Source organism: Macrotis lagotis, chromosome 2 (genome assembly GCF_037893015.1).
Source record: "Macrotis lagotis isolate mMagLag1 chromosome 2, bilby.v1.9.chrom.fasta, whole genome shotgun sequence".
Lineage (NCBI taxonomy): Eukaryota > Metazoa > Chordata > Mammalia > Peramelemorphia > Peramelidae > Macrotis > Macrotis lagotis.
This window is the reverse complement of record NC_133659.1, coordinates 184,717,146-184,740,123: the sequence shown is the minus strand read 5'-3', so window position 1 is coordinate 184,740,123 and position 22,978 is coordinate 184,717,146. Positions and strand designations below refer to the sequence as shown.

The window sequence follows — 22,978 nt, the reverse complement described above, 5'->3', positions numbered from 1 at the left end:
TATACTAGAGCTGGACAGCTCCTGACTATAACAGCTCTCTGAACACAGATCTAAGGAGTAATTATGAAAACTTAGTTTGCATTTACTCTGAATTTTGTATTTTCCTGTAATTGCTCATCTTGTTTTCCCCCCCTCCAATACAAATGATAAGCTCCTTTTGAGCAGGAATTAATTTTGAATTTGGAGATTGGGATTATGATTTTGATCTTTGCATCTGTCCCCAGAGTTTAGCACGAGGTTTAACAGATTACTACTACAGAGCAAATGCTTGTTGACTGATTTTTTTTTAAGGAAGGATGCTCAACTCTCTCCAATGAGAATTTTGCCAAAACATTAGGCTTCTTAGGAAAGAGTATATTAGCATCTGGCTAGACCAGGGATTTGAGCCAAAAATAGCAAAGGAGAAGAGAATTTAGGATTTCCCTATGCCTAAACCCCATCCTGCTTACTTATTGCCTAAAGAACCTCAAATAAGTCAGTCCCACTCTCTGGTCATTTGTTTCTCTGTAAAATGAAGGGTTTGGGTTCATTGGTCTCTTCTCCAGTTCCAATTCTAAGATTCAAGAATATTGCTTCAGTCTCCAGTGTTCTTTGATGGGCTGTGCAGACTGTTTTAGAAAACAAGAGAACTTATTCTGATCCAATGTTTGTGTGTGTGTGTGTGTGTGTGTGTGTGTGTGTGTGTGTGTGTGTGTGTGTGAGAGAGAGAGAGAGAGAGAGTGAGAGAGAGTGAGAGAGAGAGAGAGAGAGAGAGAGAAAATCAAGCAGCATTTATTAAGGACTTATTGGATCCAAGGCACTATATCAAGCACAAAGAAAGGTAACAAATCAAACAACCTTTAGCAGGGGTGAGGAACCTTTTTTCTGCCAAGGTTATTTGCATATTTATAACATCATTCTCAGGGTATACAAAATTATCAACCTAAAAATTAGTCTGCTATATTTGCCCAACCATTTAATTAATTCATTCCTAAAAAGCTCCTAGATATATTAAATTTTGAGTCCCAGCTATAGTTGCCTTGGCAGGGCCAAACCAAATCATTTTGAAGGTCTTATATGGTCCATGAACCAGTCATTCCCTACCCCTGACCTACTAAAGTTACCATCTCACCTACATTTGTGTGTGTGTGTGTGTGTGTGTGTGTGTGTGTGTGTGTGTGTGTGTGTGTCTATATAAGGTAAATGGGAATCTAGGAGGAAAATTACCTGTCACAACAAATTTAAAATTTTGTTCAAGTACTGATTCATAATAGAATGAATATTTGACTTTGGTATAGAGTTCAGAACATTCATTTATAACTTGTAACAATATGGGGATCTGGGGAAGCTAGGTGGTGCAGTGGATAAAACACCGGCCCTGGAGTCAGGAGTACCTGGATTCAAATCCAATCTCAGACACTTAATAATTACCTAGCTGTGTGGCCTTGGGCAAGCCACTTAACCCCATTTGCCTTGCAAAAACAAACAAACAAACAAAAACAAACCAATATGGGGATCTAAAAATTCTCCCAAAATTTAGAGCTATCTTGTCCAACTTCTTTACAAAGGATGAAAATGATCCCCAGAGAAAGGAAGTTACCTGCCAAGATCAATAGGAAGGTGAACAGTGTGGTTCAGAGGCATTGACGTGGGCCCAGTGTGTACCTGTGGGACCAGTTCAAATCCTACCCTAGACACTTAATACTGAAGGATACTGGGAAAATCATTTAACCTCTGCCTGTCTCAGTTTCCTCATCTGTATTATAATAACAGCACCTATTTTTCAGGGTTGTTTTGAGGAATGAATTGAAACAATATTTATATAAAACTTTGCAAACACGCTATGTAAAATGCTAGCTAATTATTTAGTTCTAGTACCTGGGCTAGAATAACAGGGAGAGTCCTACCTTGCTTTTCCCCTTCAACACAGAAACCAAGAAGGTGGCTTAAGGAAAAGCAGGAAAGCACAAAAGTCAAAACTTTCATCCTCTGCAAGGAGAGACCCTCAGCAGCAGGGCCTTAACTCTCTCCAACTGAAGAAACTAGAATTTCCAGGCTTCTCTCAAAGGGAACATCTTAAAGAGGATCTTGTGGAGGAGGTAACTCTCTTTCCTTTTTCCAGGACCCTTGGGATGTCTTTCCACACAAATGTCACTCAGCAGACCCTTTGACCACCAGACTTCCAGAGGAGAGAATACTTACTAGCGAACTTGAAGTTTCCTCTGAAGTTGGTGACATCGGTGAGCTAGTCTTCCCTTCTTGGATGCTGGGCTTTACAAATATAATGTAGGGTTTGAAATCAGGGGTCCTCAGCTGTTTCAGTACCTGAGAAAGGGAGATTGGGGAAAGTGGGAGGCCTTATGATTATAAAGCAGTATTTTTTAACCTTTCCCACAGAGCACCACCTTGGCATCAGTACAAAAAAGACTTCATTCAATTCAATAGACAAGAGGAGTAGTTTCCCGGAAGTGACATTTCTATCCCTCTTCAAACCTCTTATCTCAGCAATAGGACTCAGAATCAGAGAGGTGAAAGGGAGCAAAAAGTCAGCTTTTGCTGGAAGCTTTTAAGAAAGTTTCATTGGTCTGGTCCCATGTCTGTTTTTTTTTAAGAGGTTAAGTGATTCACCTAGGATCATACAGTTAGTATGCATCTGAGGCTGTATTTGAATTCAGGTCCTCTTGACTACATTGTCCCACCTAATCACCTCCTATTATTAATGTACTAGAGGATGTTCTCTCAAAAACCTGTTGAATGTCTAAATCACTAGGTAACAAAATCAATTATAATAAAAGGGCGGCTAGGTGGCATAGTGGGTTAAGCACCGGCCCTGGAGTCAGGAGTACCTGGGTTCAAATCCGGTCTCAGACACTTAATAATTACCTAGCTGTGTGGCCTTGGGCAAGCCACTTAATCCTGTTTGCCTTGCAAAAAAAATCAATTATAATAGAATCATAGATTTAGAGTTTAGAAGAGGTCTAGGAGGTCATTTGAGTCTAGGTTCCTCATTTTACAGATGATGAAACTGATGCACAGAAAAGTTAAGTGTATGACCCTGGACCTGCAAAATATGGTACATCTGCAAAAATATTCATAGCCACTCTTTTTGTAGTAGCTAATAAGTGTGTCCATTAATTGGCTAAACAAATTATGGAATGTGAATATAATAGGATACTACTGTGCCTTAAGAAATGACAAAAAAAAACTAGTTTCAGAGAAATCTTTGAAGACATATGAACTGATGAAGAGTGAAGTGACCAGAATCAAGAACACAATAAGTACCGTAACAGCAACATGCTGAAAATGAACAGCTATGGGAAACTTAAGCTCACTGACCACTGCAATGACTAATGATGAATCCAGGACTGATTGATGATGATACACAATGCTTCCCACCTCTTGATACAGGAGTTATGGACTCATGATGCAGAATATGGTGTGTATTTCTAGATGTAGTTAATGTGAGAGTCTATTTTGTTTGATATATTTGTCATGAGGGTTTTGTTTTTCTACTTTTTTAGTGGAGTTGGCCTGGTGAGAGATAAAATAAATGCTAGTGAACTGAAACATAATAAATAGATAAATGAATAGATGGGTAAATGAATAAAATCCATAAGCATTTAATGAATATCTGCAATGTACCAAGTGTTGGGCTAGGTGCTGGAGACAGAAAACCAAAAATTAAGCAGTCCCTGTCTTCAAAAAGTTTATAAAAAGGGTATGAAATGGCTTAATATAAGATTTAAAGATGGTTTCCACGGGGGAGGCAGATTTTTAATCTAAATATGAGAATAAACTGGTAAAAATGTATGTAGCCACTTACGATTTCTCTACAAATGATGATTTTAAGTATAAATGAATATTATTTATTTACCAAAGCAAAGGGTCTCTCCTAGTAAACCCTTTAGTAGAAAGGGTTAAAATATATATGTGCTTAAAAATAATAATAAAATAAAGCTATATGTCTTTCCATATAACCTATAACTTGGACTTTTCATTAATTCTCCTGCCAGTTCCCTCAAGGACAGATCCCTCCTACTTTATTAGCATCAAACTCTATACAATAAACATATCTGTAAATTTGTGAAGTAAGATGAATTCTATTTTCCCATTGGTTTCTTTTAGGAAATATATGTGTTCCATGAGAAGAGAGAAGGAGATAAAAGAGACTGGGTTAAAATCTTGATATACACTCTCAAGTAAGAGGCAAATATGATGGCAAACTCAAGAGGTGGCAGAGGTTCAGTATCAACCATGCTTCTGAAGCACCTTTTTTTCCCATCACCCTTCCTGGTCTAGGAGTCAAAATTAATCATTGAATCTGGGGTCAATGACACAAAGTATGTTCTTACAAATGGTGCTGGGGAGATTGCAGAAGTGAAGAATGAGGGCAGAGCCAAGATGGAGCCTTCCCCCAACAACTCCCACCCCCCAAACCCTCAAAAAACAAACAAATGAGGGCTCTAGCCAAAATTTAGAGGGGCAGAACCCACAGAAGACTGAGTGATACATTTTCCCAGTCCAAGATAACTTAGAACCTCCACAAGAAAGGTGTGCTTCACCAGGACCTGGGGTGGGAAAAAAAGCCACTGCTCAGCCCAGCCCAGCTCAGCAAAGCCCAGTCCAGCCCAGAGATCACCAGCAACAGCTTGAAAGGGAGAGGAGAGAACTCTGCTGCACCTGGGTGAGTGTGGAGTGAGGAGCACAGAACATGGAAGTCTGCAGAGATCTCTCTGCTCTTCCTAGGGCAGCACTCAGACTCAGGGTGCAGGGTGCAGTTTAGGCTTCCTTACTAAAATAGCTGGATCCCACCTTACAGCCTCAGGGCAGAGGGCAGTGCTGTGGTCATCTACATATCAAAGCACGGGCTAGAGAGCCTGGAACAATAAAGGTCCCAGTGGGCTGTCCTCCCCCCCCCCAAAAAAAAAACAACCCCAAAGCCTTGGAAGTGCTGTAAATTAGCCTTGGGCTGAGGAAATGAGTAAACAACAAAAAAAGAAGGATCTGACCATAGAGAATTACTTCAGTCCTATGGAAGATCAAAATACATACTCTGATGATGACAAAATCGAAGCTTCTGTATACAAAACCTCCAAGGGAAATAGAAAATGGGCTCAGACTGTGGATGAGCTCAAAAAAGACTTTGAAAAGCAATTCAGAGAAGTGGAGGAAAAATTGGGAGGAGAAATGAGAGCAATGCAGAAAAATCATGAAAACCAAATCAAAAGCTTGGTGAAAGAAATAGAAAAAAAAATACTGAAGAAAATAATATGTTAAAAACCAGTTTAGGCCTAATGGAAAAAGCAAAACAAAAGGCAAATGAGGAGAAGAATGCCTTAGAAAGCAGAATTGGCCAGCTGGAAAAGGAGATAAAAAAGCTCTCTGAAGAAAGTAACTCCTTCAAATGCAAAATGAAACTAAAGGAAGCTGATGACTTTGCAAAAAATCAGGAAGAAATAAAACTCTCCCGTCAAAAAGCCAAAAATTAGAAGAAAATGTGAAATATCTCATTGGAAAAACAACTGACCTTAAAAACAGATCCAGACAAAATAAATTTGAAAATTATTGGACTATCTGAAAGCCACGACCAGGAAAAGAACCTAAACTTCATTTTTCAATAAATAATACAGCAAAATTGCCCTGAGATCCTAGAAGCTGAGGGTAAAATAGAAACTGAGAGAATTCACGGGTCACCCCCTGAAAGGGATCCCAAAAGAAAAACTTCCAGGAATATTATAGCCAAATTCCAAAACTCCCAAATCAAAGAGAAAATTCTAAAAGCTACCAGAAACAAACAATTCAACTACCAAGGCTCCATAGTCAGGATTACACAGGATCTGGCATGGGAAAAAAGGGACAGGATGAGGGGAAATGGGGGGAGGGAAGGGGGAATAGGTGACAGAAGAGAGGGAAGATCAAGGGAGAGGGTATTCAGATGCAACACGCTTTTGGACGGGGCCAGGATGAAAGGAGAGAAAGAATAGAATAAATGAGAGTGGGGAGGAATAGAGAGGAGGTACAGCTAGTGATAGCAACTGTGGGGAAAATATAGAAGCACTTCTCTGGTGGACTCATGATAAAGAAAAGAACTCATCCCAGAGACAGAGCCATTGGAATCTGAACACAGACTGAAATACAATTTTTTTTCTCTCTCTCTATTCTTGAGATTTCCCATCTTCTTGGGGGAAGGCGATTTGTGTTTATTCTTATGTTTACACTTATAACATTCAATTTACATCAATGTATGGCATGGAAACAATGTAGAGACTATCAGACAGCCTTGGGGGGGAGAAGGGAGGAGGGGGAAAAATTGTAGAATTCAGAGCCTTGAAAAAAATGATGGGTATAATTTACTATTGTATATAATTGGAAAACAAATAAAATGTTTTAAAAAAAAAGAAGTGAAGAATGAGGCAGCAACCTCAGGAAAGGCTCCCCTAGGGTTTATCTGCCAATGTGCCATCTGGTAGCTTCCAGTTTTAACTAATTGTTCTTACAAAGTGCTAAATTCAGTTGTTTCTTAAACTTCTAGAAGTCTCCAAATTTGGGGGCATGAAGCTGGTCCTCACTGCTGGGGAAAAGTTGGTTAGACTTAGAAGACCACTATTCAAATTCTAGTTAAGTCACTTATTACCTCTGTGACTTTGGGTAAGTCACACAATAATATTTAAATCTTCATGTTGCTGTTTAGTTGTATCTGATTATTCATGACCCCATTTGGGGTTTTCTTGGAAAAGATGCTAGAATGGTTTGCATTTACTTGTCCAGCTCATTTTATAGATGAAAAAAATTGAGGAAAACAGGGTTAAATGACTTGCCCAGGTTATACAGATAGTATCTGAAACCAGATTTGAAATGAGCAAGTTCCTAACTTCAGACCCAATACTATCCATTGCACCACCCAGCTAGTCTGATCCCAGAGAGCCACTGGAATTTACCAAGTAGGTAAATTCTGACTGATTAATCACACCTTGCTGGAGCATATGATTCACAGATCCCTAGGTAATACCATTGCCCCAACATTAGAGATCACAACCCTAGTTAGCAATTCCTGAACTGCCAAGTCCATAAAACAGATTTCCATTTTAAAAAAAGATGGTGGTAATAGAAAGTTGTTATAAGACTAGTCCCATAACTCACTTCTGGTTCTACATCCACCAAACAAACTTTGTTTTGGGCCATAACAGACTGAATTGCTTCCAGGCTGGTACCATAGAGATTTTCTTTGTATTCACCATGCTCCAGGAACCTAAAATATCAAAAGAGGAAAGACATTTACTTCTAGGGATCTCTGATACAACGAAAACTAAGGAAATCTATCCAAAATTGACCTATGTGGACCTGATCCCCTCAACCTACTTGTTGTGGTGCAAATCAGCCTCAAATGCTTGTTTAGAAACAAAATTATATTCCACTCCCTCCTTTTCATGACTCTTCCGGGTCCTGGTTGTATCTAAAACACAAAATGAGAGATTATGGAGTGAGTGTTTTAAGGAGCCCAATTCCCTGATCTTTTCTAGAACTTGGAGCAACATACAACATTCACATGAATATAAATGCATAAAATAAAACATTATCAAGGGACCAAATATATTGAAATAAAAATGTGATTTTTCCTGTCCAAGTTCATGTATCTCCTGAACCGCTGAGAATTAAGCACTAGATCTATATGGTCTCCAGCAAACTAGCTCTAAAGAAAATTATTATAAAAGGTAGAATACTTTCCCATTGACTTTAACTTTCATTAGAGATTTAGGATATGTTCTTCTGGCTCAGGAAACCTAATTTTTAGACATAACAATTACATAATAAAAGGTACAATACATGATCTAAAAGAAAAACAGAATAAGGCTGAAATATAGCCTTCTGGTCTAATTGAAATTGCCATCTTGCTGGCTTAGCCAGGATCATCTATAATCCTCTGAGCCATAATGAAATAAGATGGGGCAGTCACTTAAATGGGAACACACACACACAATATTTACTATGAATAAAGATAGGAAGGAAGGAAGGAAGGAAGGAAGGAAGGAAGGAAGGAAGGAAGGAAGGAAGGAAGGAAGGAAGGAAGGAAGGAAGGAAGGAAGGAAGGAAGGAAGGAAGGAAAACTGATTTTTTTATGGTAGCTCAAAACTAGAAACAAAATAAGTACTCATAGTTTAGAAAATAGTTAATCAATTTGGTACATAGTGTGGTGCCATTAAAGGCTAGAGGGCTAGATTTGAAATCAGAGGCTAGAACAGAACTTAAAGTCAAAAAGATCTGAGTTCAGATTCTGTATCAGATAAGTGCTAGCTGTATGACCCTTGGAAAATCATTTCACATCTGCTTACTTCAATTTCTTCACCTGTTAAATAAAGATAATGATAGGACCTGCCTCAGAGTTGTAAAGATCAAATAAAACAATATGTAAAGCATATTGCAAACCCCAAAGCATAGTAGAAGTGCTAGCTATTTTCATTAATTATTACTATTTTTCCCTCTTCTCTTGACTAAGACTAACTCCAGTGGGGTGGGGAGAGTAGTATTTTATAGTTAGAAAGCTTAGAAAACAACATAGCCCAGAAGTATTACTTAATCTCATCAAAGCTAGTCAGAACTGAGCCTCAAAACTCATTTTTATGGTTTTGTGTGATTTGACATTGAAAATGGAGACTACATACATGAGACCATAGATTTAGATCTGGAAGGGACATAAGATACAATCTAGTTCAACCTCTTCATTTTATAGATGAGGAAACTAAGACCAAGTTAAATATCATAGTTGAGATTTAAACTTATATGGTGTCAACTCCAGAAAAAATGCCCTTTCCATTGTACCATTTTGCCTGACTGAAATTAGGCATCAAAGAAGATTGAAATTCTGTGTTTGAAGCATAGGATGTTCTGATGTCTGAGGCTCAGGAGTTTTTTCTCAGAGGAGAGCCTGAGCTGGTAAGAAGAGATCTGATGGACTGGCCAATATGACCAGAAAGGACAATAATCAATGTTGGAAGGGATGTGGGAAATCTGGGACACTAATACATTGTTCTGGAGAGCAATTTGGAATTATGTCCAAAGGGCAACAAAAAATGTACATACCCTTTGATCCAGCAATACCACTACTGGGTATATACCCTGAAGAGATGATGACAAAAGGGTAAAAACATCACTTCTACAAATATTCACAGCAGCCCTGTTTGTGGTGGCAAAGAATTGGAAATTAAGTGAATGTCCTTCATTTGAGGAATGGCTTAACAAATTGTGGTATATGTATATGTATATGTATGTCTTGGAGCACTATTGTTCTATTAGAAACCAGGAGGGATTGGAATTCAGGGAAGCCTGGAAGGATATGCATGAACTAATGCTGAGCAAGATGAGCAGAACCAGAAAAACATTGTACACCCTAACAGCAACATGGGAGTAATGATCAACCTTGATGGACTTGCTCATTCCATCAGTGCAACACCAGGGACAATTTTGGACTATCTGTATTGGAGAATAACATCTGTATCCAGAGAAAGAATTGTGGAGTTTGAACAAAGACTATTACCTTCTATTTAGGGGGAAAAAGTTATCCTATTATATAAATTTGCTATTTCTTATGCTTTATTTTTCTTCCTTAAATGTGAGTGTATAAGGTTCCTGCAGAAAAGGACTATATCTTTTTCCTGCCTTTATTTCTCCAGCTCCTAGCATTACACATAATAGGTGCTTATTGAATTGAACCAAACTGAATTGAATTGTTGAGACAGGGAAAGTTTCCAGTATAAGAGTTCCAAAATATTTGCTACCACAGAACTTATTTTAGGTTTTTTTATTTTTATTTTTTTTGCAAGGCAAATGGGGTTAAATGGCTTGCCCAAGGCCACACAGCTAGGTAATTATTAAGTGTCTGACATCGGATTTGAACTCAGGTACTCCTGACTCCAGGGCTGGTGCTCTATCCACTGCGCCACCTAGCTGCCCCTACACAGAACTTATTTTAGAGTGGAAATCACTTCAGTGACTATCTAGTCCATCTCATCTTTGAGAAAGAATCTTCACTAGAACACATTCAACATGGGTTCATCTAGCCATTGCTTGAAGATCTCCAGCAAGAAGGAGTCCACCACCTTCCAAGGCAGCTGATTCCACCACTAATTTTAATTGTGAGGATCTTTCTTCAAAGCATAACCCTAAATTTGCCTCTGTGAAACTTTCACATATTGTTACTCTGGGGTCATGTGGAACAAAACTAACTTCTCTTCTACTTAAGCCTGTATCAAGTACTTAAAGAGGATTATCATGCTCCTCTCTTCCACAGGTTACAAATCTTTTAGAAGATCCTTATGTGGTATGATTGACTACTCTCCTGTGATCACTCTCTAACCTCTTAGAGTTCTTTCTTAAATGTATTGTGCAGAATTGAACACAATATTATCAATACTGCCTCAAATAGAACTTGTAGTCCACTAAATATAGTACAGTTTTGTTAATACTACCCTCTGAAGAGAATTGTATTCAATATAAGTATTTCTAAGAACCTTCTTGCTAATGTAGGAACCCCTCTCCTTTAACACCCCTAACAGTCTTCTAGCTCTACTTGAGATAATGTAGAACCTAGGACAGCTCCCTGAATCCAGAAGACAATTTTTTTCCATATTGAATTTCTGTGAATTATCTGAAACTGTCATACATTCTCACCTGACTTTGGTGTCTACTGTCACTGAGATAATATGTAATATAGGTGAGAATCAAACAAGGCTAAAAGAACACACAACCCCCACAGAAGAAACCCACAAACACCCCCTTACGTGGGACAGCAACACCATATTGCTGGGGATTCTCAGCCACCACCTTCTGTTTTAACTCATTCAGTCTGGCACCCAGAGACCCTGCAGACAATGAACATGAAGTTAACAAGAGGCCCATCTTCCTTTCTTGAATCCCAGTGGTCCTGCCCTCTAAAGGAAATCACTCACCAATTAGAACAACCAGTCGATGCCTCTCCCCAGGCTGATGCTGGTACTTGGTCACTTCTTCATATGTCAAGAGCTCAGGAGGTTCTGGCACCTTGCCTTCATTTTGGCTGTTAGGTCTCTCTTTTCGACTCATTCTGAAGCTTCTCCGGAGCCCAGCTGAGAAGGAATATTACACCAATTTGTATCCAACTTAAAAGAATTTCTACTAGTCATCACCCTCCAGCCTTTCCTGTGAGAACCAGGACTTAGGGCATAAGATACCATCCTGCTTACTATGCTAAAGTGTGAGTATGAATGGGAAGATCCCAAAGAGAATATGTCCCACTGGATGGAACTACCCCAATCTTTTCCCTCTAAAAGAAAATGGGAGTTTCTATGATAATTTTCAAATCTCATTCCTCTAACGTCACCCCCCCTTTCCCTGAGCAATACTGAAAGAAGTCATTCAATTGTGCTAATTAGTCCCCATAAATTTTTGCTGTCTTATCTTGCCTCCACAAAGAAATTCTTTTACTCTTCCCTGATTGTTTTGCTAACACATTCCCCACAGAAGTTGTTCCAAATCTCTTCTTTACTCAAGTTTACTATATCACCTCCTTCTGCATTTCTCTTAGCTGAGGATTTCTCCACTTATGCTCTCCCTCCCACTGCACATCCAATCAATTACCAAGTGTTGTAGATTCTCCTTCCACAACTTCTTTCACAGCTGTCCTCTTCTCACATAGCTCAATTTCCCCAAGTTCAGGCCCTAATTATTTTTTCCAAACATCCTTTGCAATATCCACCTATCTAATCTCCCAACTTCACATCAGTGCCCTTGCTCCATAAGAAGAGTTCTGGTCAAGTCATTCCTCAACTCAGAAAGCTCCTGTACCTCCTTGTTTTTTGGCCTATTAATTTACATTACAGACTCTTCTGTTTAGTATTTAAAGCCCTTTACAATCTGACTTCAGTTGATCTTTCCAAACTATTCATTGTTTCTCTTCACATATAAGAAATTCCATCTTCCTACTCTGAACTTTCTCACAGACCCCTATACCTAAAATTCATGCCCCCTCACTTCTGCCACTTAAAATCCTTAGTTTCTTTCAAAGCACAGCTGATGCAGTACCTCCTATAACATACCTTTGCTAGTGTCACTGCCCAGGTGTAATTATCTTGTGCTGACATTGTACATATCTTGTATTTATTTAAATGTTCATTTACTTTTTCCAAAGTATACAAGTTCCTTGAGGACAGATTTTTTTTTCTTCTTCTTTATCTCCAGTGCCTACCACAGTAGCACAAGGTGGGTACTTAAAAATGTGCATTGACTGATTGCCCTTCTTACACACACAGGACCTGGGACTGAGATCACAGGGACCTCAAATTCAACTAGCCCAGGGATGTTTCAGCATTTTTTGTGAATGGACCCTTGAAGCACTTTAATGAAAGCTCATGGATTCTTTTTCAAAATTTAATAATTAATTTGGATAATTAAATGAAATGTTAAATTTTAATCAGAAGTTAGTGAAAATACAGATATAATTTTTTCCCACTCAAGTTCATGGACTCCCTAAAATCTTTGACCCCCCTGGTCCAGTGAGGGGACATCCACAATCTCCCAAGGGAGCCCATTCTTTCTTTATCTTAAGCTCACTTGCCTCTTGCATCTCCCACACAATACACCTAGTTCTGCCCTCTGGGGCCTAGTCCACAAAGTCTAAGCTATCTTCCTAAAGATAACCCTTTTGATTCAAAACTAGCAAGCACCAACTTGATTTTCTCTGCTCCAAGTTAACTAAAGACTGCCCCTCCACTCCCATTTCTTCAAGTGTGCTTATATCTTAAGTTCTACTCTAGATGATTCCTGGAAAAAGTCCAGGAAAAGTAGAGTCAGGAGAGGATGACCTCTATGGTGACAAAGAAAGGAAAAGGCAAGGTTCCACAGAACCATCTAGCATCTGAAGACACTTATGCCTCTGCTTTTTCTCCCTTTTGGACATGACTGTATGAGGCACTGCCTACAACCTGGGTCACGATGAAGAGTCACAAGGTCCTCACCAATATAATGTCCATTGAAGTAACCCTCGCAGTCACAGTTTTCTGTAAACCAGAGAGAAAAGAGGACAGGGAAATGAGATACAGATAAACTAATATTCTAGAAGGGTCTATAGGGACTGAAAGTTAGGCAACGAAGAAATCACTCTAACTGATCATTTGCACAGGACCTGAGGGAAAAAAACGAGGTCCTCTGGCAGATAAACCAGAAGGAAGCCAGGCAGAAGTCTTGCTGGGCTGGCGACCTGAATTGCTCTCATGTGGCTGTGGTGAACCTATTGATCGTCTGACCTTAGACTCCAAACAACAATTCTATATAGGTAATCCTAAAAGCTTTAATAGCTTAATGCTGGGCTAAGGTTTTTGGAACAAACTGTATTTCAAGAGGTTATCTACTCCCCTATCTGAGCTAGAGAACACTTTTTTCATCTCCCCTCAGTTGATAGAATCAAGGAATGAAGTTAGGTTTAAGGAAGAATCTTAATATACAGGGAAAATACAACCCTTCCACCCAGCACTCCTTCCTGCTCTCTCTCAATTATCCAAAGAATAAGGAAGTAGGGAAGGGGAACAGGAGGGATACCAATGCATTTAGACAGGCTGAGGCAATCTTCTGCTTGCTAGGAAATTAGAGGGATTTCCAAAGTTAAAGGATCTAGAGAGGAAAGGTGCCTGAAAAATCATGTCATCTAAATCTCTATAATACAAATAAGCAAATGGGGCCTAAAGCGGTGAAGCATGTTGCCAGGAAGTTAACAGAAAATTCAGAAATTCAACTCAAATCTTTTGACTCCAAATTTTGGTGCATATTTCAGTGTGCTATTTTATTTTCATATCTGTCAACACTCTTATTTTATAAATGAAGAAATTTGAAAGATGAAGTGACTTGTCCAAAGTCAAACATGCAGCAGAATCAGACATGAATTCAGTTGTGATCTTCTCCAGAGAAAGATGTGGGAATGGCAGAAGAGAATATACAAAAAGACTACGACAGTTGTTGGGTTTAATTTTTAAAAACACATAAGTTGTGAATGGCTGTCAGACATTTAAGAGGAATGTAGAAGAGGACAGAGGCTAGCTCTCCTGTGTACCAAAACAAATGCAAAGCCTACCTTTATCACAAGACTGATCATCTTCCGTTTGCACAAAAGACAGATAAAGCAGAGTTAGAAGGCAGAAATGTGGGCAAGACAGACTATAGCTGAGGGGCATCAGCATCCCTGGGTGTCTAAGGAACTCTCCATATGTCCCCTTTTCCTCCGCCCCAGCAAACCAGTGACCTGAACTGAAATGGATTATTAAACCCAGCAGTCTTGGTTTAATTAGTTTCCTTGTGTTTAGCTCATTAAAAGCCCAGAGGAAACCAACTTCATTACATGCATCTTAAGCAGCCTGATTGAAGCTAATTTATTCATGGGCACCTTTGTTTGTCTGAAATTTCCTGGGGAGAGTCTTTAGCCAGGGACACTTTGCTATTGGTTTCAATGCTCAGCTTATAAACAAGCAAAAACTTGAAGGAGATCTGCTCTTTGGTGGCCACAGAAGGGGAAGAGGTCTTACTGCCTCCTTTCTGAAAGGTTGGAACTACTTGTGATCTCGGAGCAAATTTCCATCCTGAACTCTTCACCAATTCAGATACCAGAAGGTCACAGATAAGAGTCAGAAAAGTAGGTCTGTTTTTCACAGAGTATCTGAGAATCACATCAGCCCACCCCCAATACCCAGGGAGCCTTAAAATGGCTAGGACAATGTTAATTCAGGGGTTGAAGAAGATAATAAAACACCCCTCCCTTTTTGCTTTCCTCGCTTAACTAGGTCAGCTGATGATTGATGTTTGTCCTTCGTTCTCAGGGAGGTGATGCCATGACAAGCAAAGGAATTAAATTTGAGTGAGGGGTGCTGTACTATGTCATCAGCCCCACTTTCTCCTGGGTCCAGTGACCCTGGGTCAGGACACTGGAGATGGTCCTGGATGGAGGTAATCAGAGTTAAGTGACTTGCCCAAGGTCACACAGCTAGTGGGTTTTCGAGGCTGAATTTAAACTCCTGACCTCCTGACTCCAAGGTCCACTGCACCATCTAGCAGCCCTATGAGGGCAGCTTGGCATACAATGAATAGAACACTGGAATCAGGAAAATCTGAGTTCAAATTCAGCCTTATACACTTACTAACTGTGAGACCCTGGACAAATACCTTAACCTTTGCTTCAGTTTCTTCAACTGTAGAATATGAACAATAGCACCTACCTTCCAGGGTTGTTATGGGAATCATATGAAATAGTTTGGAAAGCATTAGGACACAGAACCTGGCCTATAGTAAGCACTTAATAAATGCTTATTCCTTTCTTTCCATTTCTGTTAACTATAGTCTGGATTCCATTTCATTTTAAATTGCTCCCTTCTTCTCTCCCTTCCAATCCCTTCCTACCCTTCCCCACCAAAACTTCATGATAAGACAGGCAGGAAACCTGACATCATCCAATCATAGAATGTTAAAACTAGAAGGGACCTTAAAGTCCATCTAGTCCAATTCTATAATTTGATGATGATGATAGTCTTTATATAACATTTTAAGACTTGTATCATCTCATTTTATCCTCACAACAACTCTGGGAGGTAGGTAGGAGGTAGGTACCAATACTACAGTTGAAGAAACTGAGGTGAGGTTACCTTCCCAGGGTCACACAGCAAATAAATATCTGAAGTTGTACTTGAATTCAGGTCTTACAGACTCCAGGTCTAGCCCTCTATCTCCTCTACTACAGGGAAGGGAAGTGCCTAAGTTCAAAAAGTTAGCTTAATAAGTAAATAGCCAAAACCAGGATCCATATTCTCTGAACCCCCATTCATTCCACTATATAAAAATTTGGATGATGGATTTATTATCTATTTTCTGGTTTCTTCTCTAGATAGTTAACTCATACTTTTGAAGGGTTTTCAGCTTTGCAAAGTGTTCTTCCCATAACATCTTCATGAGGGACGTCATGTCCATTTTAGACATGAGAAAAACAGGCTCAGAGAGAAGCATGACTCGCCCATGGCCACAAAGTCAAGTAGTGTCAGAGTAGACATTTGTACAATCATCCAATAGAGTGTAAATTCACTGGAAATAAGGATCATTTCATTCCTCATACTTTGTTCTTGTAGCCCCAGCCAATGCCACAGTCACTGATTCATAGTAGGTCCTTTGGAAATACTTGCTGATTTATCCAGTTTATGGATCAAATTGCCCACCAGGTCCATGTTGAACTCCCTCTCTCTGAACCTAACCCCCAAGGGTGTCTCCCCTCAGGACAGAAACATTCTATGATGAAATTCTCCCTTCAGACTCAACTTACATGATGGCTTTTTGATGCTCCTGGGGCTCTGTAAGGTTCCCATGGCTCTCCTGTAAGTCAAGCGCCTGTAGAAGGAGGCAAAGGGTTACCTGGAATTGAGAAACCAGTGGAAAGAAAGACCCTATGGGGTTGAAGACCAGGTGGCAAACACCTGATACCTGCCTTTGTTGTGGAATGAACTCTAAATGACCTTCCCTAAACCATCAAGAGAGATTTTTCAAGGGAGTTGGTTGGAATGTGGATAGAGGGAGAATAGAGAGAATTCAGATTTAGCCCCAGTTCTCCTGAACCAAGTGCTTAATTTGGGTATCCTATCTAGCTGAGTGTTTCAAGAGAGGGGGCCTAAGGAAACTATCTATTCATCAGGAAAATTTCCACACATCTCTCAATAGGAATCTCAACAATTAGTAATATTAATAGCTTTTTAGCTATTTTAATTTTTAATTAATAACTCTTTAATATTAATAGTTCTTTAGGACTTGCAAAGCATTTAACAAAAATCTCATTTGGTCATCACAATAACTCTGTTATATAAATGTGGTTATCATTGTTGTTACTATTTTGGGACTGGTTATTTTGTCCTGGTTAAAAGAGCAACAATCATCCACAGACACCCCCCCCCTTCTGATCTCCTTGGAAGCTTTGACATGTTTCTATTTTAACCCAGCTTAATTCACTCTTCTGTAGGCAGCCTGGTGGCCCTTTGCTTTTTTGGGTGGGGGCACTATCATAGTGAAAAGATTTATTCAGACCCCTGATCAGTATTCCTACAGCTCAGAATTCAAAGCTCAAATGATCCACTAGGATCAGCCTCCCCATCAGAGGAGTTACAAACTTGTACCACTAGATTCCAGTCAGTATTTCCTGAGGTGGACATTCTTATTATTTCCATTTTATGGATAAGAAAATTGAGGCTCAAGGAGGCTAAGTGACTTGCCCAGGTCACACAGCTAAGTTAATGTCTGAGATAGGACTCCAACCCAGATCTTCCTGATCTCATGTCCAGCACTCTATAGACTGCCCCCTATGCACTAGATTAATAATAATAATGATAATAATAATAATAATAAATACTGATTATTTGCCAAACAGCATGCTAAGCACTTTATACTTATTATTTCATTTAATCTTCACAGCAATACTGAAAAGTAGGTGATATTATTATCCCCATTTAACAAATGAGGAAACAGAAGCGAATACAGATTAAGTGACTTAAGTGAAAAGCTACAAAATAATTAATAAATCGCTGGCTAGAACAGCTAGACAGGACATTAGAGACTATCTTGTCTGATCTACTTATTTTACAGAGGAGGAATACTAAAGAATTACTTCCAGAAAGAGTAAGTAATCATAGCATACCTAAAGGATATTTACAAAATAGCTGCTGGGCAGCAAGGTGGCACAATGTATATAGAAAGTACCAACCTGTGTTGGTACCAAGCTGTGTACCTTGGACAAGTCGCCTAACCCTGATTATTTTAAAAAAAAAAAAACAACTGCTAGTCAGAAGAACACAATTTCATCACTTCCAGATCCCTAGAACAGACAGTGTGTCTGGCATCCAAGGATTCACTGAGGTAAGTTCAGAGAGCATCTTATTAAATTGGAAGAGAGTCAATTTTGATAGAGGGTACATCTATACTGATGCAGCAGGATTATCTGAAATACCAAAGGAAGAAATCCCTTAGTCTTTAGAACTGGAAGGGATCCCAGAGTTCATCTGGTCCAATCACCACACACCTGTCATTGAATTGTCCAGTCATCTCCAACTCTTCATGACTCTATAGATCATAGCATGCCAATACTGTTCACGGGTGTTCTGGAGTGACTTGCCATTTTCTTTTCCAATGGGTCAAGGCCAACAGGTTAAGTGACTTGCCCAGAGTCACTCAGCTTTTAAGTCTCTAAAGGTCAGGTTTGAAGTTCCTAACTCTAGGCCACTGAGCCACTTAGCTGCCTACCAACCACCTCACACTGCATAGCCAACAACTCTTTGGCTATCCTGTCCAAGCCAAAGGGAACTCAAAGGAGTGTTTATGTATATGTGGACATGTTTGTATTGTTTCTATATGTGCATTGTGTATATGTGCCCTTTTGTGTGCATGTATTTGCATGTGTTTATATAGGTGCCTACATATGCAAATTGCATATGTGTGTATGTTTATATTGCTATGTATATGCAAGTTTTATGTATGTGTGTTTATATGTGTTTGTGTTGACATGTCTGTGTGGACATGCATGTGTTTGTGTGTCTATGTGTGTTGTTCACTTGTTTGTGTGTGTTGGGTTCCTATGTGTGCTATGTGTACATGCACATCTCTTCCTATATATGAATGTGCTTGTGTGTTTGTGTGTTTGTAAATACACCTCCCTTGACTAACTAGCCAACAAGCCTTTATCAAATATCGACTGTATCTCAGAAACTATCCTAGTTGCCAGGGATGCGATGATAAACAGAAAGGATGAAACGTTCCCCACCTTCAAAGAGCTTCCATGCTCTCAGAGTACACAATGCATACATCTAATTGCACATATACAATGTGTACAAAATGAATGCCAGGTAATGGGGGAGGGGGAGATACCAAAGACAGCATTACCGCCATTCTGCAGAGGAAGAAGCTGAACTCAGAACAGTTAAGTGACTTACCAGTGTTCTGACTGTTACACAAGTACTATGTATTAAGGGTAGGATTCAAATATGGGTCTTTCTGACACTAAGCCTAGAATTTTTACCCACTTCTCATGGCTGCCCTCCCCCTACTCTGCTTGGTACCAGGTGACTGACAATACAGACCCACCTTTCTTGGAACTGCTTGGAGGGAATGAGGCCAGCTCGGAGGTTGGTGTCCCCTACCCGCTTCGCCTGCCACCATGTGGGGTCATCTTGGCTCACCACTTCAAGGATGTGCCTCCTCTGAAAGGGCAATCCTGCCTCCTGACAGGGGATGGCTTTGTCCTCCCTGGGATTGTAGTGGAAGAGAGCCCTCATGAATACCTGGGGAAGGAGAAAAATCTTGGAGTGAGACTCCCAGACTCATCTGTCAAGGGAAATCTCCTTCATAGACAAGATGAAACAAGGGGGAGGAAAGAAGAGGAAGACACAATTACCCAGATGACTAACCTTTGAAAAAAATCAACATCTACATAATCTGTTGTCTAAATGGTCCTTGTTTTACAGCCTCCTGAAAAAAAAAATTCTATTTGGCTTTAGTGTCAAATGGGTCTGCTTTTTATTGGCCCATGTAGACTGAGTCTAGCCCTCAACTTCCAGTCTCAAGTCTATGATAATAGAGGGACACTTGGGTAAAATAGTAATAGAAGGAGCTAGGGGAATTCTCAAGGCAATAACTGCCCTAGATTCATTATTATTCTGTTTTTTGTTTTGTTTTGTTTTGTTTCTTAATGACTGGACTCCTGAGATTTACATGACAGTTTCTCTTGGAAGCAATATTTTCTAATCTTGAAAAATATGCATATGTTTCAGCTAAAGACTAAACTATAATTAATGTTTACTGTAAGAGAAGAAGGATTAGCTTTGAGAATAGAAGGTTAAGCAGAAACACAAATGTACAAATTCGCTGATTGTTCTTTCTTCCCTTGAGGGTAACAGTCATTGTTCAGTTCAGTAACAGATAAATTCCACCAAGAGTCTAAAAATTGAAGAGAATGTGCCAATGTAAACACTGGTTTGCTTTTCTTTTTAGAAAGATGACAGTCCTCATTAAGGGTTTTCAGAATACCAAAAAGGATATTTTAAAAGGCCATTACTTGTTATGAAAGGAAAAGAATAATCACAAGACAAATGATCATCTTGTCATTTCAAAGACAATTTCTGATATATGAACAGTCGTCAGTCATGAAAAAAGAGTTCAGTTGTTCGGGAGAGTCTTACTCTTTGTGACCACATTTGGAGTTTTCTTGGCAAGGATATTAGAGTAGTCTGGCATTTCCTTCTTTAGTTCATTTTTACAATGAGGAAACTGAGGCAAATTTGGTTAAATGACTTGCCCAAAGTCACATACTAGTAAGCATATGAGGTCAGATTTGAACTCAGAAAAAGGAGTCCTCTTGATTACAGGCCCAGAACTCTACTTTGCCACCTCACTGTCCCAAGCTACCAGTTAAATAAAGACAATAGGAATATATTCATTTCTTGGTTGATAATAATGATAATAATTTATATTATATAAATATGATACTAATAATTAATAATAGTAATAATAGCTATAATACAATTATAATAATTATCAATGTAATATTATACAAGTGTATAAATTATTATTATTATTATTATTATTATTATTATTATTATTATAGCTAGCATTTATGGACAAAACACTTTTAAAGCTTATAAAGCACTTGATATACATAGTCACAAAATGCCTAGAAGGTAGAGGTCATTATCATCCCCATTTTTCAGATGGGAAAATTGAGACTGAGATAAGTTAAGTGACTTGCCCAGAATTACACAGGAAGTAGACCTCAGAGCAGGATTTGAAATGCCTCAAGAATCTATCTCCAACCCTCTATCCCCTACAGTATATAGAGGGCCTATACCATCTGGCTGTTTGATTGAAGATGGACATTAGTCATTTAAAATATAGCATTTTGAGTGAAATGAGCAGAACCAGGAGAACATTGTACACTTAACAACAAAACTGTGTGATGATTAACTATAATGGACTTAACTCTTTTCAGCCAGTATGGCTATCAAAGACAATTCTAAAAGAATTCTAAAAATTCTAATTTTTTAAATTCTAAATTCTAAAATTCTAAAAAAAGTATTCGAAAATGCCATCTACATCCAGAGAAAGGACTATGGAATCTGAAAGCAGATCAAAGCACACTATATTCACCTTTTTAATTTTGTTTTTTGCTTTTTATTTCTTGTGGCATTTCCCTTTTTGTTCTGATTCTTTTTGCACAGCATGACTGATATGAAATATGTATAACACAATTGTTCGTATATAACCCAAATTAATTGCTATCCTAAGGTGGAGGGAGGGAATTGTGGGAGAGAAAAAAACTTTACCAAAAAAAGTGAATGTTGAAAGATATCTCTATGTATAACTGGAAAAACAAGTTTTAAAAAATGAAATACAGAATTTTAGCAGTTCTGTCCTGACTCATTTCAATTGCCCTATGCTATGGTCAGTCTTAGATTCTAACCTGATATGATCCCTTACCACTCTGAACACTGAGGTAAATGAGATCTTCATTTGGAAATAATGTGTGTATTTTCAATATGGTCTCCCTCAGGATCCCTATCTAGGGGACAAAGAAGTTTCCCCCTCCAATGGCAAAGTTAAGTCAACTTATATGCCAACTAGGAGAGACTTGAGTTAGGCATGGAGAATATCCTGATAAAAATGCTAGAACATGCTACTCAGAAAGAAAAGGATCAGTTAGATGAAGGTCTCTCTTACATCATCTGTTATCCTTTAGAAAGCCATTTCATCCCCAACCCTTACTCCAACCCCCACACACCTCAATTAAGAGCTCATACCTTGCTGTCTTTTAATCTATCTTCTTCTTTGATGGCTGGGATGATTTTTAAAGTGATAGATCCTTGGGATTGGGCCTGAAAAGCAGAGAAGATGGAATTAGTTTTTTCTTCCTAAATGGAGTACGATTTTTTTTCCATTCCTAAAAATTCAACTTGAAAAAGAAAGGAAACCTGACGCATCAGGAAATGGTTAAACAAATTGTGGCAGAGAATTGTGATAGAATATTCCTTGACATCCTGAACAGCAGATAGGAGAAGAAAAGTAAGCTGATATAGGGATATATGGAAAAGTAAAGTAATCTGATGACAACAACAAAATAAAAAGAAAGAAAAGATCTGGGAAGAGAAGTCACATGCTATGGCTTGATGACCACTTTAGTTTTGGAGAAGATAGGAAGATATGTATCTGCCTTCTGCTAGGTGACACAGGTAGTAGAATGCTAGACTTGGGGCCAAGAATTCAAGAGTTCTGAGTTCAAATCCAGACTCAGGCATTTACTAATTGAGTGAACTTGAACAAATTATTTAAGCTTTGTCAGCCTCAATTTTCTCATCTAAAATGAGAATAATATCTACCTCCCAGGTTTGTTGTGAGAATCAGATGACAATAACATAGATAAAAAGCATCTTGTGAATCTTAAAGCACTCTAGAAATTCAAGCTTTGTAGAGGTCAGTACTAGGGAGAGCACAATGTTGTCAAATGTGGTCACTGGTGGGCTTTGTTTTCCTTCAATTGCTCTTTGGGAAAGCTCATTGGGTGGGAAAAGATGAGATAAATTCAGAAATAACTGGGATGCAAGAAGTAAACATCAATTAAACTAATTAAGAAAGAAGGAAGAAGAGAGAGAGAGAAAGGAAGAAAGAAAGGGAGGAAGGAAGGAAGGAGGAAGGAAGGAAGGAAGGAAGGAAGGAATGAGGGAGGGAGAGAGGGAAGGGGGAGGGAGGGAGAGAGAGAGAGAGAGAGAGAGAGAGAGAGAGAGAGAGAGAGAAGAAAGAGCAGGAGGAAAGGAAGGAGAAAAAACAATAAAGAGGAAAGAAGAAAAGAAAAAAGAGAAATAGGTCTCCTAACTTTTCTTTGCATCTCCCTCAATAATAGTATCCACAAGTGAGAAAGATGCTCAGATTGACTCCAGGAAGAATATATATGGATTTCTACACTCTTTTCTGATAA

General features: G+C 38.9%; 1 protein-coding gene across 1 annotated transcript in view; it reads right to left on the bottom strand.

Annotated features, from left to right (window-relative positions):
* MPP3 (MAGUK p55 scaffold protein 3) overlaps window positions 1–22,978 on the bottom strand; it is a 43,410-nt gene that overhangs the window by 10,245 nt on the left and 10,187 nt on the right. Inside the window, 10 exon segments of the mRNA XM_074223775.1 lie at window positions 2,182–2,304; window positions 7,120–7,228; window positions 7,339–7,432; window positions 10,755–10,835; window positions 10,923–11,078; window positions 12,966–13,007; window positions 14,075–14,095; window positions 16,301–16,365; window positions 19,099–19,295; window positions 21,807–21,881. Of these exon segments, the coding sequence (XP_074079876.1) occupies window positions 2,182–2,304; window positions 7,120–7,228; window positions 7,339–7,432; window positions 10,755–10,835; window positions 10,923–11,078; window positions 12,966–13,007; window positions 14,075–14,095; window positions 16,301–16,365; window positions 19,099–19,295; window positions 21,807–21,881 (963 nt within the window).